Below are 14,803 nucleotides of genomic sequence, written 5' to 3'. Positions count from 1 at the left end.
TTGTAAAAATATGCTGATTTGGATCGTTTATTTCTCTTTCTTTATAACTTTTCTCATTAGTTTAAGAATATTTACAACAATAATGATAAGAATATGATAAAAATTTAGATATAAATCAAACGGATTATTACGCACATTTTATCAATTGAAATTGTTTATTTTAATTTTAATCATTTAGATAATTTTAAAGATTCGTAAATTTTATTACATTTTATTTGCGTGCTCATATCGGACATAAATGTAGAAACATGTCTTTCTTTGTCTCTCTGTTTCTCAGTCTCATAAATAGTTATCAAAGTCATTCTGGGATCCATATTATACAGTGCATATGTACATAAATCCTAGAAAAGATATTTCATTTTCATTTATAAATTATCTAACGAAAAAATAAATACACACCAAGAAAGTACAAATTATTAAAATAAATTATCAATTAACCTTTAAGCTTTTAGCATAAATTATTTTATCCATAGTAAGAAGTTCTGCATAGCGTTCTTTTATTTTATTTTGAATATTATCCCAATGGATTAATGGTTTATGAATAAACGCCTAAAAAACATAATCAGGAAATTATATTTTATCATTTCTTACTAATACAAATAATTATTTTATATTTACATATGGACAACTGACAACAATTGTGAACTCTTCAGACGTTTCAAATTTTCTATCTGAATGTCTGTAACCTGCTCCTGAATCCTTCATTCCTCTAGAATCAAACACTATTAAAACAGCAACCACATCATGCTTACGCTGAAAACTCTGAATTCTAAAATGCATGGACAAATATTAGATCAAATTTTAATCGTATGAATTCTTGTAAGCATTAAAAATATAATTTACTTATGGTAATAATCCACGCTTTGTTTACTCATTATACTTCTCATTTCTCCTGGAGTAGCTTGTTGGCTCAGAGTCGTATGAAAATATAAAGAACATTTAGCTAATATGGCATTTTTTAATTTTACTAACCATTGATACAATGCGGGCTGTTGATTTGCCTTAAGAAATGTAGCACCGAATCCTAATTTCCATGACTAAAAATATATACAGTTATTATATAAGTGTTATTAACAGAATATATACCATTAAATATAATTACAAACCTCTTTACTCTGTAAAGTTCTTTCCCATGCTGACATTCGAGTTTGCGCTCCAAAAAGTGCCATAAGCGTAGGTAAAAATCTCCAGTGTTGTATCTCTATGTGCGCTTCTGTTAACTGAACTAGTATTTCACATTCCAAACTAATAAGTTAAGTTTAAAATTAACTATATATTTTCTCTTTCTCATATAATAAAGAACATAGTATAGGAGATACTTACGTCAAAGCTGTTTTGATAGCCGTTAAAGCTAAATGAGTACAAGACAAAGAGTGCGCTTGTACTATTGCATTAATTGATTGTAATAATTCTTGATATTTCATTATTTTGCTGTTAACGCTCATACTGTACATTTTCTCATAACTACAACATATTATTTCTAACTAAGATTTAATATATTAGAATATAGAAATATATTGTACTAACAAATCTATCAACTGGATCCTTGCCCCAATGAATTGATAAAGTTGACTAGAAACTTCTGCGACTATGGCACCAATGGTATTCGTTCCTCTTGTCATTTCTTCTAATCTTCTAAGATCTGACTTTAACGACTCGTAGACAGTTTTTAAGGAATTCTAAAAAGCAGTGTTTTTTCATCAAGGTCTTGTTAAAAATCTAATTATTTATATATTGTTAAAAGTAATAATATATTATACATGTGTTAATAATATTTGTTAAAAAAATTACTTAAAGTATATACATCTTTTCTCAAAAAGCCTTTGTTTTTTGTATGAAGAAAACCAAGATCTGCATAAGAGCGTTCTGTAAATGCTATTTGTGGTAATGTCATCAACAACATTCCCCACGGACCCATTTGTGTTTGCCTGCATGATTCTCGCTCTTTCTCCTAGAAATTTATTATATCATAAATATTTTCCCATTAAATGAATTCAATGGGGCAGTAAAATAATAAATGGAAACTACGTACAACAAGTTCTTTTGCCTTATCGCAACACAGCTGTGTAACCTGAGTAAAAAAATTATTAAGAAATTCCTCTTCGTGATCCATTTTCTAATTTTATTTACATTAACTATGAAAAAGAAAAAAGAGATACAGAATATTTTTTCATTCTTCAATTATGATATACAATTATATAATCATTTTAAAATACATTATCCATCATATCACAAATAAGACTTCATTCCAAAAATTTAACTTAACCTTATAATTCTCATCTCTGTTAAATTAAGACAACATTCGACTTTATCTACAGTAGTTATTAAGTTACTTATGGTAACGTATACCAATAACTACCCTTACCATCTTTCGGTCAGAGAAGCAACGTTAAAAAAATTTTTAGCAAAAATAAGCATTTACAGCCAGCGCTATCTTTCAATAGATTATTATACTTTTTTTTTAAATCTATTTACCTTAAGAACAAAATATCTCAAAAAAAAGAATTATATTTTCTTTTTATTCACAGAATCTAAATATGATAAATTTCAGATGAATATAAACAAATATTTTTTATAAATTTAAAAAATTTTTTTTTTTAATCGTCACCACTAACAAAAGTATATTTAAGATATTAAAGTTGAAAAACTTTTTAGAATAGAATAAAATAATAACATTGCAATATTTTTTTGAAGGATGTTGATAAAATCATAGAAAATTATTGAAAGAACATATTTTTTGTATAAAAAGAGAGAAAGAGAGTTGTTATGTAAACGATCGCAATCACAAATCCTATACTTTGTTTCAATCCCTTGTTCATCCTTTGAGAGAATTGTATATACTGTCTATAATAGGGTAGGCAAGTCATTTCACTCTATTACGCTAGTATATCCAAAGGGAATACATAATGAAGGCGAACTATACACGCGTGCATATAATTGCTTCGACGAAGAAGTGGACTCGATTGATCATTGTATTCCACCACAATTTCAAGGGAATCCGAGACAAGAGGAGATGGACGAAATTCAGTATCAATATATCCGTTACAACAGATATCTTATGAACGTTCTCGGCCAATGGCCATATCAAAGTTCCGTAGAAAGGTTCCTCGTCTCCGTTCTATTCGTGCCAACTATTGCTGCACAGTTAATTCTTCAGGTAAATATATTCGATCCTTAATATATTACAAACGATCAAATGACTGGTTTCAAATTTAGAATTGAAATTGTGCTTTTTCGTGTTAATGCCTTTCTTTCCTTTGATTTTACGCAAAATGATAATTATAAATCTAGTCTTATTATTATTTAATAATTAGTTCATTTATTATTAATGCAACATTTAAGCTTTTCAAATATAATAGAATTATAGTAGAGATACAATAAAAACATTAACAAAAATTTTTGATTAAATCCACTGTTGTAATTATCAGTACAATTGATTATTTTTATTATAGTGTGGATAGGTTCATATGTACAATCGATAGATTTAATGTCAATTCAATACAAGATAAAGAATCGCTTAGGGACAATTTTAAAGCGATCATTATAATTTTTTTAAAATTATATCAAGTTTCTGTACAAATAATTCAGTTTGCATATCAAATATATATCAAATATTATAAGTTATGTTATTAATGTATATAAATTAAATATAAATTTTAGGGTGGTGGTTTGATATGTGCTATAGTTGACATTGATGCTTTCATGGAAGGTGTAGCTCCTTTTATCATAAGTTTTATGTGTTTAGCCAAGTATATCAATTTTGCTTATAATTTTGAGCAAGTACGTTCGATATTTTATCAAATTGATAATAACTCGTATACATAAATATAACATGTATATAATCATTATATGTCATTGATCATGACATAGATGAAGGATTTAATTACGACGATGCAAAAGGATTGGAAATTATATATGAAATACGATTACGAACGTAACATTCTCTGTCGATATTACGAAGTTGGAAAGAAAGCTACTTTTGCATATTCAGGTTTCGAAATCTTTATAAATAATTATTTTTTTTACTTAAAAAAAAAGAAATTTATTTTCGATTGTTTCATTTTGTTTACAGCTGTTGTGTATGGTTTGATGTTACCATTTACGATGGTACCAGGTTTGATAAATGTGGCTAATGTTTTGGGAATTCTTAATTCGACCGATGATAAACCTTTGTTATTTCGAGTTGAGTATTTCGTCGATGTGGAAACTTATTATTATCCTTTGTTAATACAATCTTATTTTGGTACGATTGGATATATCACGATTGTCGTTGCAATCGATACGATTAATCTATTTTACGTTCAGCATGGGTGTGCATTATGCGAAATTTTGGGGTAAATAAATACATATATTAGAGTTAATATTTACATATTTACATATAGAAGGTTTCTAAAAATGTTGGGACCAAACTAATACTACTGATTACTTAGGTCAAAAAAATGAAAAATGTTCGTATAAACCTGTTTCCAAAACTCATGTTACAGATCTTATTCTACATTTTCGACTCATTTTTGCATTTAAAATATGTCCATTTTACGTGTTCCCCCAGTTACAGGAAACTCTGTATATGAATTTTATTTTATAGGATATTTTGAGGACCGTATCTACCGTGAAAAAAAAGAGAGTTTAGTGTGATTGTGTGTAGAATATATTATGGAAGTCATTATTTGTCTGAAAGGAATTTTACCCTTCCAATTCAGTAAAAAAAATAATTTTTTAGTACTCTGCTCTTTATTTTAATATAAAAGAATATCCAAGGGAGCAACTTTTTTATATTTAAATAACATAGAAATTTTAAATATATTTAGATATTATTTAACAACAAAAATAAAATAAAATTAAATGTCTATTTCAATATATACAAATCTATTTCCAAAAATTCCTAATAATACTTTTTATTCGTTTATTATACAGATCGAGAACACGCATGTAATTTATTTTAATTACATACATGTTATTAATATCTAATCACATCTATAGTCTGTATTGTAATTAAATAGTATTTTTAATTGTTTTTTTTTTTTCTAAATAAAGATCAGTTTTTTTGCAGATATTATTTAGAGAACGTCATAGAGGGTGATGATCTAGAAATAGATCTAATTCCAAACGTTCATGACGATAGAGCTCATTATGCTATGAAAGAATGCATCAAACTTCATAATCACGTTATACAGTTAGTATAAAAAACAGTATCACAGTTAGTTAGAAATGTACAGTTTACGATAAGACTACTTATGGTACTTTGCAATTATATTTTTTATATTTTTTTACTCTTACATAACTCAAAAGGTACGCTACTAAATTGGAAGAGACGTGGACGATTTCTCATTTTTTTCAATTAATGTTTAACATGATTGGTATAAGTTTTACAGGATATCAGGTTGAGTAACTATTCATTTGATGATCTTATTTTTTTATTTGTTTGTAAAAAATATTTTAACTTACTTTTTTATTAGGCTGCCATGAAATTGGATGAACCAGACGTAGCTTTAGGTTACGGTGGTTTTACGTTAGGCTTAACGTTTGTTGTCTTCCTCGAAAGTTGGCCGGGACAGCAACTAATGGATCATACTGATCGTATTAGCGAATATGCGTAAGATAGTGCAGTTAAGATGTGTATTATTATTATGATTATTAATATATTGGAGAAGAAAAAAGCATATTTATCAGGAAACAGAAGTACTATATTTTTAAATGAAAATTATAGATTTCAGATAACTTTTATTATGAAAAAGCAAAAAAAACATTGAAGAAATTGATGCAAATGATTGTCCTATTATTTCTTTTCTTTTATTTTTTAATTTAATAATTACAATAATTTGTTTTTTGGTATTTTAGTGTCAGAGTAAAATGGTATCAATCATCGTTTGCTACTAGAACAGACTTAAAAATCATGCTAATGAGATGTGTAAAACCGATTCAATTAACCGCTGGAAAATTATACGTCTTAAATTTAGAGAATTTTACTAAGGTAAGATGGTTAATACATCCTGTTGGATAAAAAAAATAAATTTTAAAATTTGATTAATTTTTATCAATAATGAATTTTTAAACGATGATATTTATTTCAAGGTTGTCAAAACGTCCTTTTCCTTTTTCACGGTTTTGCGCACCGTACAATGATTATTGAAATCTATGATTAATCCACGAAAAATATTAGAATTAGAATTTTAATCATTGACGTATATAGATGAATGTATAAAGAAAATTATGATCTTCGTACCGTTAACTATGTATGAGTGTTTTAGTGATTATAAATAAGCGTATTAAGCGTTCAATGAAAAATAAAATTGTTTTTTAAATCTGAATAACGCCATTTTAAGAGACATTAATGGAAAACAAAAGTAATTCTTGAATATCTTTCTTGAAAATAAAATTATAATAAGAATTCTTTATTTAAACAAAAATAATTCATAAATTTTACAAACTATAGAATTACAATTTATACTCACGATGTAATCACTTCTCTTTCTGTTCTCGGACTTTACTAAAAGTCGTTGATTGTCTTCACCCACGAATTGGTAGTCGATTTCGTTCAAAATCGATAATAAAGTGAAACGAATAGAAAGAGGAAGTGAGAAGAAGAAGTAGTTTTAGAATGGTTTTTCCCTTATTGCAAGTTTGAAGAAGTTAAAAGCGTCGAAAAGGGTTAAAGGAACAAAGAAAATTACTCATACGTAGACCATATTATGAAAGACTCGAAATATTAAACACACATACATACATACGTATATATATATGTACAAATATACACACATGTATAAAGTCTGTCAAGCGAATGACAATTTCGCCATTATTAGTCGCATCGATTAGGCCATAGAATGAAATGAAACACCCGATCGATTTTTCACAAGCTACCCTACCTAATTATAGCTCGCTTATTTCCATCATCAGACATGTAAATCTTTCGTTATTAGGACGTACGTAACTTTACAAACAGAATGTTCGATGAGTTTTCGGTATTGCTTATCGTCAAATCGAAATTTCGTTTTTCTAACGAAACAGTAGTCGTACGATGTCGAACTCATCGAAATGGACGACACGCAATTTCGGTACATGAAATTTACCAGAAGACTAATGCACGTTGTTGGACAGTGGCCACATCAGACTAAAATGCAGAAGATATTGGTTTCCTTAATATATTTACCGTTTGTTGGTGCACAGGCTATTTTACAGGTATTGTTTATTCGATTATGCATTTATTATATTATATATATGCAGTAGTTTTACGTATATTTACGAGTTATTACAGCCTGAATTCCTATAACGCACAAAAGATTTTACGACAACTGTTTTTATATAACGCGATTACTCGTACTACGCGTTATATAATAAAATCTAGGAATTTATCGCATTAAAAGATTAAATTTACTTTAATTGAGCATTATAATGTTGTTTTTATTGATAGCGATTTTTTCTGCCTCGTAATTAATATGTTTTCATTTTATTTTTGGCCATTGTGCGACCAACGATTAATAGTTTGCGAAAAAGAAATAATTTCTTAATATTCATATCTAATATACATATTATTTCATGAACAAGTTGTATTATTTACATATCGTTATATCAATTCTTCTGAATTCTGATTCAAGCTTTTTCTACAAAAATATACTTGTATCAATATAATTATTTAAAATTATCGGTTAATTAAATCTAATTTCATGTTCATATGTCTGATGTTTATGATAATAATAACGATCATTAAAATAACATAAATTTATATCTAAATTTATTGAAAAATAATATCTAATAACAAATGTATTTAATGAACTTTCTAAATGTGTTTATGTATATATCGATCATTGGCATAATTGTACAATAATTAACACATTAATGGACGTATTATTGAAGATGATGACTATGATATATTCAGGGTGGTGGTATGATTGCCGCGTGGAATTACGACAGTGATATCGCTTTGGAAAATTTCGCGCCTTTCCTGGTCAGCCTGATGATCGTCGTGAAGATCGTTAACTTTATTTTCAACAGCGCCAAGGTATGTACCAGTGTAGTTGTGTATATAAGAGATAAAGCTAGACCTCTCCATTAAATATTACCGTCATATAAAATGATATCTTCTCATAGATGAAAAAGCTTTTGGTGACGATGCAAGACGACTGGAGAATGGCCATGAAGAAGGACGAAGAGATTCGTATTCTTCGCGATTATTATTCCATTGGAACGTTGTTGAGCAAAGGTTATGCTGGTACAATCAGATTTATCTCCTATAATTCTTTTCATTATCTTGAAATTGTATTTTTTTTTTCTTTGTTATTTCTTTCTTTTTTCTTTTTTTTTAAACAATTTTTATTTATTGTTCTTTTAATTATTGTTATTTGAATATTTATTGTTCTTTTTATTATTTTATATTTCTGAGTATTAATATTATATTATGTATTATTCTTAAGGAATAATATGAGAGTTTAGTTTTTATTAATTTTGATAAAGTGATTTAAATAAAACAGCAAAAAAAAAATAAATTAATTATTATTATAATTATATTATAATAATTAAGAAAATATGAAAATTATTTATTAATAAGATTTCTTTCTATTAGTTTACATTACGTTTATTTACAATACAATTTTGTTATTAACCATAATAATATAAAAACGATGAAGTATAAATTAATTATATTATATTATTAAATAAGATATTATGCAAATTATTTACAAAGAATTATCTATTTGTAGAAACAATTTTTAATTTTTCGTAATTTAGACCACGTATAGTATATTATATAATATAAAGTATATATAAAAGTATTTGACTTAAAAATTATATAATTTTGAAGATGGTTAATAGTTGAATTTTATTTTCTAGTATGTGTCTACGGATCGATGATGCCATTTTTAATGGTTCCAGTGATGACACTTTCATCACAATTCTTGGGTTTTGCTGGAAACGAAACGGAACAGTATCCTTTGATATTTCATGCGGAATATTTCATTAATATGGAAAAATATTATTATTTCGTATTGATACATTCGTATTTTGGTACTATTGGATTTTGTGCTGCTGTTGTTGGAATCGATTCGATGTTCGTATTCTATGTACAACATATTTGTGGAGTCATAACGATTTTAGGGTAAATATAATATTGATTTTATATTGAAAAATAAAGAAAATTAATTTTTTATTTGAATTGAATTTATTATTGCGAAGAAAAACATTAATTTGGTAATTAATTTTTATTTTTATTCTTCCAGTAATCGTTTGGAAAATGTTATCAAGGACGGTGACATGAATGTCGATGTCTATCCAGATAAAGCAAATGATAAAACTAGCAAAGTCGCTGGAGATTGCGTTTTACTACATAATCATATTATACAGTTAGTATCTATTAATGAATAATGATGAAATATACGTTTTACGTCCTATCTAATTTGAATTTTGTTGTATCTTTCTAAGGTATTCTCAAATGATCGAATCAGCGAATACAATATCTTTCTTTGTACAACTTGGACTTAACATGGTTTGCATTAGTTTTACGGGGTTTCAGGTAAACTTCGTGAAATATTATTTTTACCTTTTACGGACGAATATTAAAAAGTTTTCTTTTTTCTAAATTATATTTTTTTTCAAGTGAATATTATTAAATACATTATCGAAAATATTGTTTCAATTAAAGATCAATTAAAGATTCATTTCAGATTAAAAATGTCGTCATAAAAAATTGATAAATCGTTCACAAGAAGATAATTTAAAAAAAAAGCAAAGATCATACAAACGAATTGTTTTTTTTTACAATGATGTATATATTTAAAATGAATATTTTTTTTTTGTGATCAGGCTGTGATGCATTTGAACAAACCGGATGAAGCGTTCAGATATGGCTCATTCGCCATTGCACAAACTTGCCACTTGTTGTTCGAAAGTTTGCCAGCTCAACAATTATATGATCATAGTATACGAGTATGCGAATACGCGTAAGTATTACTTTATTTAATTAAATAATTGATCGAGATAGTATTTGAACATAAATATTTGTTTAATTTAATGTTTACATTTTATCATCAGTGGAAATGGGAATTGGTATCGTGCTTCATTAAGAACAAGAAAAATTTTAAATCTCATGATACTTAGAAGTCAAACGCCTATTCAATTAACTGCAGGCAAATTTTATACTTTGAATTTGGAGAATTTCAGTGCGGTAAGAAATAAATAAGAAAAGTAATAGAAAAAGAATGATAATAATGAATTTTTCTGTGCGAGAATCTTCAGATAAAATATTCACATCTCGTACAACAGAATATCATTTTCTGGTTTAAACATACTTTTCACTAATTACGTTTCTCGTATAATGTTTAAGGTTGTACGCACTTCGTTCTCCTATTTCACAGTTCTCTGTTCAATGCGATGATCTACGAAACTGAGTCTAGTTATTCGATCAATCTTCGAGTCATGGATTATGGTTAGATCAGTGACGAATTACCTCAAAGAAGAAACATATTCTAGTTTTAAAATGATATATCGTATAACATATATATATATTTACATAGTGTATATTTAATTGATAATTATGAATGTCATGTATCTACAATTACTAGTATTTTATTTGCAGTTTTTCAATGCAGAACTCACGATGGAAATAGAACGCGTGCCTGTACTGCCCATATGTTTGTCTTCTAGCTAATTCGTTTATAAAGATCAACGACAGATTGCCGAAATTTCAAAAACGAGAGGGGAAATAGAAATCTATCATAGGAAAGTTCTGCTCTAATTGGATCGAAAATGAGCTGGCTCGATGAAAGGTCCATAACGACCTTCCACGATGATCATGATTTTTAGTGGAATCAATGAAAATTCATTTTCCAACACGTATCTCTAATATATATTTTCTATCATTATATTTCAAGGCCAATTAATTTTTCTAACAATAAATAGGTATATTTATATATCGTAAGATCATTCCGATCAAGAAAGAACAAAATGATTTTCGTGAATACTTTTTTTTGTTTAATGAAAATAACGAATCATGATTTTGAATTTTTCTCGTAGATTATTATTGATTATACTTTTAAATAATAGAAAGTAATGTTATATACGAAAAGGAAAGAAAATACGTTTACATAAATAACAATTTCCAATATAACACCTCTAAATAACTACTATTAATTTCCATTACTTAATAGACTCATATAAATAATTAAAGATTGACAAAATGGTTTGCGAGCAAAGTTAAAGTATCGAAATTTGTTACATTTATTTCGTACAATTATTTATAAGTTTATTTAATTGCTAATTCTCTGGTGTTCAATAATGTTTGCTTTTAGATAAAATAATTGTTTGAAAAAAAAAGAAGAAAAAGAAAAACGCAACAAAATGAGAAAAATCATAATCTTAATCGCATTGATAAAATCTGAAAATGAATTTCCAGTAAAAATGATCGAATTCCCGTTAAGTGAGACCCCATCTGAATTCGTCCGTCCGTCCATCCTTCCTTCCTTCCTTCCTTCCTTCCTTCCTCTTTTACAGAACACTTCATTTATCCCGAGATCTTTTAAATAGAACACCTTGCGAAGAGGGTCTCAAGGCAAACCGTCTTAGATGGATATCGCTAATTGTCTTAAGGCGAATGCCTTTGATAGCACGCGACCGTTGTACCCTCTTTTTAGCGTGCCCTCCACTCGACACAATTTTAAACTCCCTAGTTCATTCTCATTCCCGCCAAGGAAAAGATTATCTTGGTATCTTCTTAGAATTTAAAGGGATCACCGAACGATTCCATCGATTCTACTCCCTTTATGTCGTCGCCCCTCTCTTTAAGAAAAAAATGAACTACAGTAATAAATCATCAGCGGACCGTAACGATGTATATATTATGTATATATTATATATAATATCTTTATGCATTATATACTATATTGTTACGAATAAAATTTGTTATATTTTGATGTATCTAGGATTACCAAAAGATCGGGGGTACAACAGGGTTCTCATCTTTTAGTTTCAATACGAGTGTTTTTAATCAAGATTCATCCTTCAAAGGAAATTCTGCAACTGCATTTTCGGTATTAATTTCATTTGATCGTTGATTATAATATTGGAATGATATTTTATAATAATTAACATCTAATGTGATAGTACTTGTTGAACATTTCTATCAAATATTCATTATCCTCTTTTTCTCGTGTCCTCGGTGTCTCTTTAAACTCATGATGTCCCTTACAGGTACGTCAGAACAGGAAGCAGGATGTGTGGTAGCATTCTCGCTAGAAAGAGGAGTTCGCGAAGGGAAAATAAAGAATTGTGGAGAGGGTAGATAGAGGCGCAGGAGGAGTCGGACTGGGCCCACCAGGTGCACGTATTACCTATAAGGATGAGCACGAAACCAAGTGGGAACCATATGTTGATGCGGCGAAGAACTCTCTGGCACGCGCCACACTCAAACTCGAGCCTTTACACCGCGAAGATCTCTCACTGTGTGTCTCTCTGTCACTTTTTCTGCTCCTCGAAACTTTCTTTATTTAGGTTCCTACATTTCTCTTTTTCTTCGATAAAAGTGAATTCGATAATACCGGAAATAGAAGAGAAAAAAAGCAAGCAAGCAAGCAAGCAAGAAAGAAAGAAAAGAAAGAAAGAAGGAAGAGATCCAAAAGATTTCACAAGTTGTGTGTCACTCTCATTGTGAGAAAGTAGAAAGAGGAAGGAAGATAAAAAATGGCCAGGATACGAGTACTTCAATCGTGAAAGTGAAATTCGATTGAGTCTCAAAGTGAAATCAAGCTGCGCGATGTTAACGAAGGAAAAGCGTTCTCTTTGAACGAGGATATGTTCTGGGGGATACTGATGATCATTTTTGAAAAAAAACAGTGCATGCAGGATTTGAACTGATAATGGCTTTACTTTCCAACCATCATAGCGATTATCAATCCTGCTCCTCGGATATGCTAATGTCCTCTTATCCGACATCAACTGGGAGGACATATGATTCTCTTTATCCCTCCCCATACAATTCACCAAACTGCGAACAAGTTAAGACAATGTATGGGGAAAATTATGTCTACAAGGGTGAATTAACGCCAAGAAGAGAACTTGAGAATCTTGATTATGCGAAGAACTTGGAAGCTGAGTATTCGAGGACACCGGAGGGATACGAGAGAGGACCTTGTGGTGTTATGACACCCGTTACACCACAACGGTTAGTTTGTTCCTTTACAATAGTTCTCTTCTCTGTTGCTTCTTAGTTTTTTTCTTTTTCTTTCTATTCCCTAACGATACATTTTACAGGACAAATCTTCAAATCTAATGAAAATTTATCGACGATAATCGGTAACTTTTTCTGAGTTTAATTTAATCGTAGCACTACTTTGTTGCACGTTATTATCGTTCACGAATTTGATCACTGTTGAAAAACAACAAATTATGTATCTCACGCACGATTTAAACGTGTTGATTCAAATGTTGGAATGCAACATATCTATGATTTTCACAGATACGATAGTCAACATCGAATTGATCATGGAATGTCACCTAGGACGACCTTGTATGAAGACAATTCAATGGAATATCATTCGACGGCTTATTGTTATGAGAATCTCCCACAAAAATCTAAATATCAATCTATAGAAAGCGACAGGGCAGTTTGTACGATCACCGAGTCGCGAAGAAATTGTTGGGACGGGATATCTTCGACAGCTCAGGTTCGGAAAATTTGTTATTAACAATTCTCGGCTTCAGCACATATCCACAAGCTGAAAATATTTCATTTAAAAATATTATTCTTGTTTTATCTTTGCTCTTTAGCGTGTTTTTACCGCTTTTCTGGGAACAAACAGTACACGATTTCTATGTTTTTAATGTCATTTTATTAACCACATTGCTTGACTCTTTAATCGTTTACATTTTATTTAATTAGTTTTAATTTAAGAAATTTTGTCGGGGCTTATAGAAAAATCAGTCATCTCCAACGACACAGCCAAGAAGAGGAAGACGACGTTCTAGCGACGTACCACCATCGCCGAGTGTTTTAAAACGACGGAGATTAGCTGCGAATGCACGTGAAAGACGTCGCATGAATGGTTTGAATGACGCCTTTGACAAACTGCGCGAGGTTGTACCAAGTTTAGATAGTGATCATAAGCTCAGTAAATTCGAGACACTTCAAATGGCTCAAACGTACATCACCGCACTCTGTGAATTACTCGAGAAACATGATGGGAAAAGATAAAAAGGTGAGCTCGATCAAAAGATTGTAATATTTGGCTTCAAAAATTCGTATCGATTATTTTCGATAGTTATTAATATTAAACCTATCGACATTTCATGTATAACTATTCCTATCGTGAGTGTTCAAATGGCCGCTTAAAAATAAAACCATATATTATAATATAAAATAAGATTTTAGATAATTGGATAATGAACCAAAAATATGTTGTTTTATTTATAAATGAATAATGTACATTTTATGTGTTTTCACTGCATTTTTTTTACAAATTATTCCATTTTTACAAATTACAGAACGTGTAGTGGTCATTTGATCTCACGTGATAGGTTTAGCGTAAAATTAACCCCTTTTGGCATACAATAACGTCTGAGAAGCGTCATTTTGTTTATACTTTATAATACTTACTAATTTATTATTTTCAAGTGTTAATTTAATTATCATCTATTCGTATTTTATATCAATCTTATTACTTAATGATAATATTCTGAAATGTAAATATTCCGTTGGGTTTTTAATTATTAACTTACCCTTTTGTTAAGTCAAGTTAAATAATATTTTTGAAAAACACATCGAAATTCGTTTGATTTATATTTTAAAATCTTAATTAATATTATTATTAATTAAAATATTTGT

At 29.1% G+C, this 14,803-nt stretch overlaps 3 protein-coding genes across 4 annotated transcripts; 2 read left to right on the top strand and 1 right to left on the bottom strand.

Moving 5' to 3' along the window:
• Nucleotides 1-2,150, bottom strand: LOC122523409 (KICSTOR subunit 2-like). 2 transcript variants are annotated; one of them, XM_043645128.1, is made up of 9 exons: nucleotides 2,033-2,150; nucleotides 1,805-1,951; nucleotides 1,528-1,679; nucleotides 1,324-1,464; nucleotides 1,107-1,245; nucleotides 844-1,037; nucleotides 619-769; nucleotides 439-549; nucleotides 1-341 (listed from the first exon to the last, which is right to left on the bottom strand). In XM_043645128.1, exons 1-9 carry the CDS (start codon nucleotides 2,111-2,113, stop codon nucleotides 171-173), a joined length of 1,287 nt encoding a protein of 428 aa, XP_043501063.1. In that variant the 5' UTR covers nucleotides 2,114-2,150; the 3' UTR covers nucleotides 1-170. The 2 variants fall into 2 exon arrangements, with proteins under 2 accessions (XP_043501063.1, XP_043501064.1); XM_043645129.1 differs by having other exon boundaries at nucleotides 634-769.
• An 863-nt stretch (nucleotides 2,151-3,013) lies between these two features.
• On the top strand, nucleotides 3,014-10,363 carry LOC122523223. The gene is made up of 16 exons (XM_043644880.1): nucleotides 3,014-3,157; nucleotides 3,661-3,780; nucleotides 3,871-3,991; nucleotides 4,073-4,334; nucleotides 5,051-5,173; nucleotides 5,290-5,380; nucleotides 5,457-5,593; nucleotides 5,839-5,971; nucleotides 7,874-7,996; nucleotides 8,086-8,206; nucleotides 8,824-9,088; nucleotides 9,210-9,332; nucleotides 9,412-9,502; nucleotides 9,793-9,929; nucleotides 10,021-10,153; nucleotides 10,313-10,363. The coding sequence occupies exons 1-16, from the start codon at nucleotides 3,014-3,016 to the stop codon at nucleotides 10,361-10,363; spliced, it is 2,175 nt and encodes a 724-aa protein (XP_043500815.1).
• A 2,476-nt stretch (nucleotides 10,364-12,839) lies between these two features.
• On the top strand, nucleotides 12,840-14,173 carry LOC122523197 (basic helix-loop-helix neural transcription factor TAP-like). Its single transcript, XM_043644851.1, has 3 exons — nucleotides 12,840-13,144; nucleotides 13,439-13,640; nucleotides 13,895-14,173. Exons 1-3 carry the CDS (start codon nucleotides 12,840-12,842, stop codon nucleotides 14,171-14,173), a joined length of 786 nt encoding a protein of 261 aa, XP_043500786.1.
• Nucleotides 14,174-14,803: the final 630 nt, after the last annotated feature.

The sequence above is a fragment of the Polistes fuscatus genome, unplaced genomic scaffold, assembly GCF_010416935.1.
Source record: "Polistes fuscatus isolate 324 unplaced genomic scaffold, CU_Pfus_HIC Scaffold6, whole genome shotgun sequence".
Taxonomy (NCBI): Eukaryota; Metazoa; Arthropoda; class Insecta; order Hymenoptera; family Vespidae; genus Polistes; species Polistes fuscatus.
The sequence above is the reverse complement of the archived record's forward strand: the minus strand, read 5'-3'. Positions and strand labels throughout refer to the sequence as shown.

What these genes read in the sequence shown, in the direction of transcription:
- LOC122523409 (XM_043645128.1), bottom strand. Translation starts at nt 2,113, where the DNA reads ATGGATCACGAAGAGGAATTTCTTAATAATTTTTTTACTCAGGTTACA. An exon ending in AGCGTGGATTATTACCATAA is followed by an intron (nt 770 to 843) that starts GTAAATTATATT and finishes CATGCATTTTAG; the next exon opens with AATTCAGAGTTTTCAGCGTA. An exon ending in TTGTTGTCAGTTGTCCATAT is followed by an intron (nt 550 to 618) that starts GTAAATATAAAA and finishes TATGTTTTTTAG; the next exon opens with GCGTTTATTCATAAACCATT.
- LOC122523223 (XM_043644880.1), top strand. Translation starts at nt 3,014, where the DNA reads ATGGACGAAATTCAGTATCAATATATCCGTTACAACAGATATCTTATG. An exon ending in CTTCATAATCACGTTATACA is followed by an intron (nt 5,174 to 5,289) that starts GTTAGTATAAAA and finishes ATAACTCAAAAG; the next exon opens with GTACGCTACTAAATTGGAAG. An exon ending in GATCGTATTAGCGAATATGC is followed by an intron (nt 5,594 to 5,838) that starts GTAAGATAGTGC and finishes TTGGTATTTTAG; the next exon opens with TGTCAGAGTAAAATGGTATC.
- LOC122523197 (XM_043644851.1), top strand. Translation starts at nt 12,840, where the DNA reads ATGGCTTTACTTTCCAACCATCATAGCGATTATCAATCCTGCTCCTCG. An exon ending in ACACCCGTTACACCACAACG is followed by an intron (nt 13,145 to 13,438) that starts GTTAGTTTGTTC and finishes TGATTTTCACAG; the next exon opens with ATACGATAGTCAACATCGAA. An exon ending in GGGACGGGATATCTTCGACA is followed by an intron (nt 13,641 to 13,894) that starts GCTCAGGTTCGG and finishes CGGGGCTTATAG; the next exon opens with AAAAATCAGTCATCTCCAAC.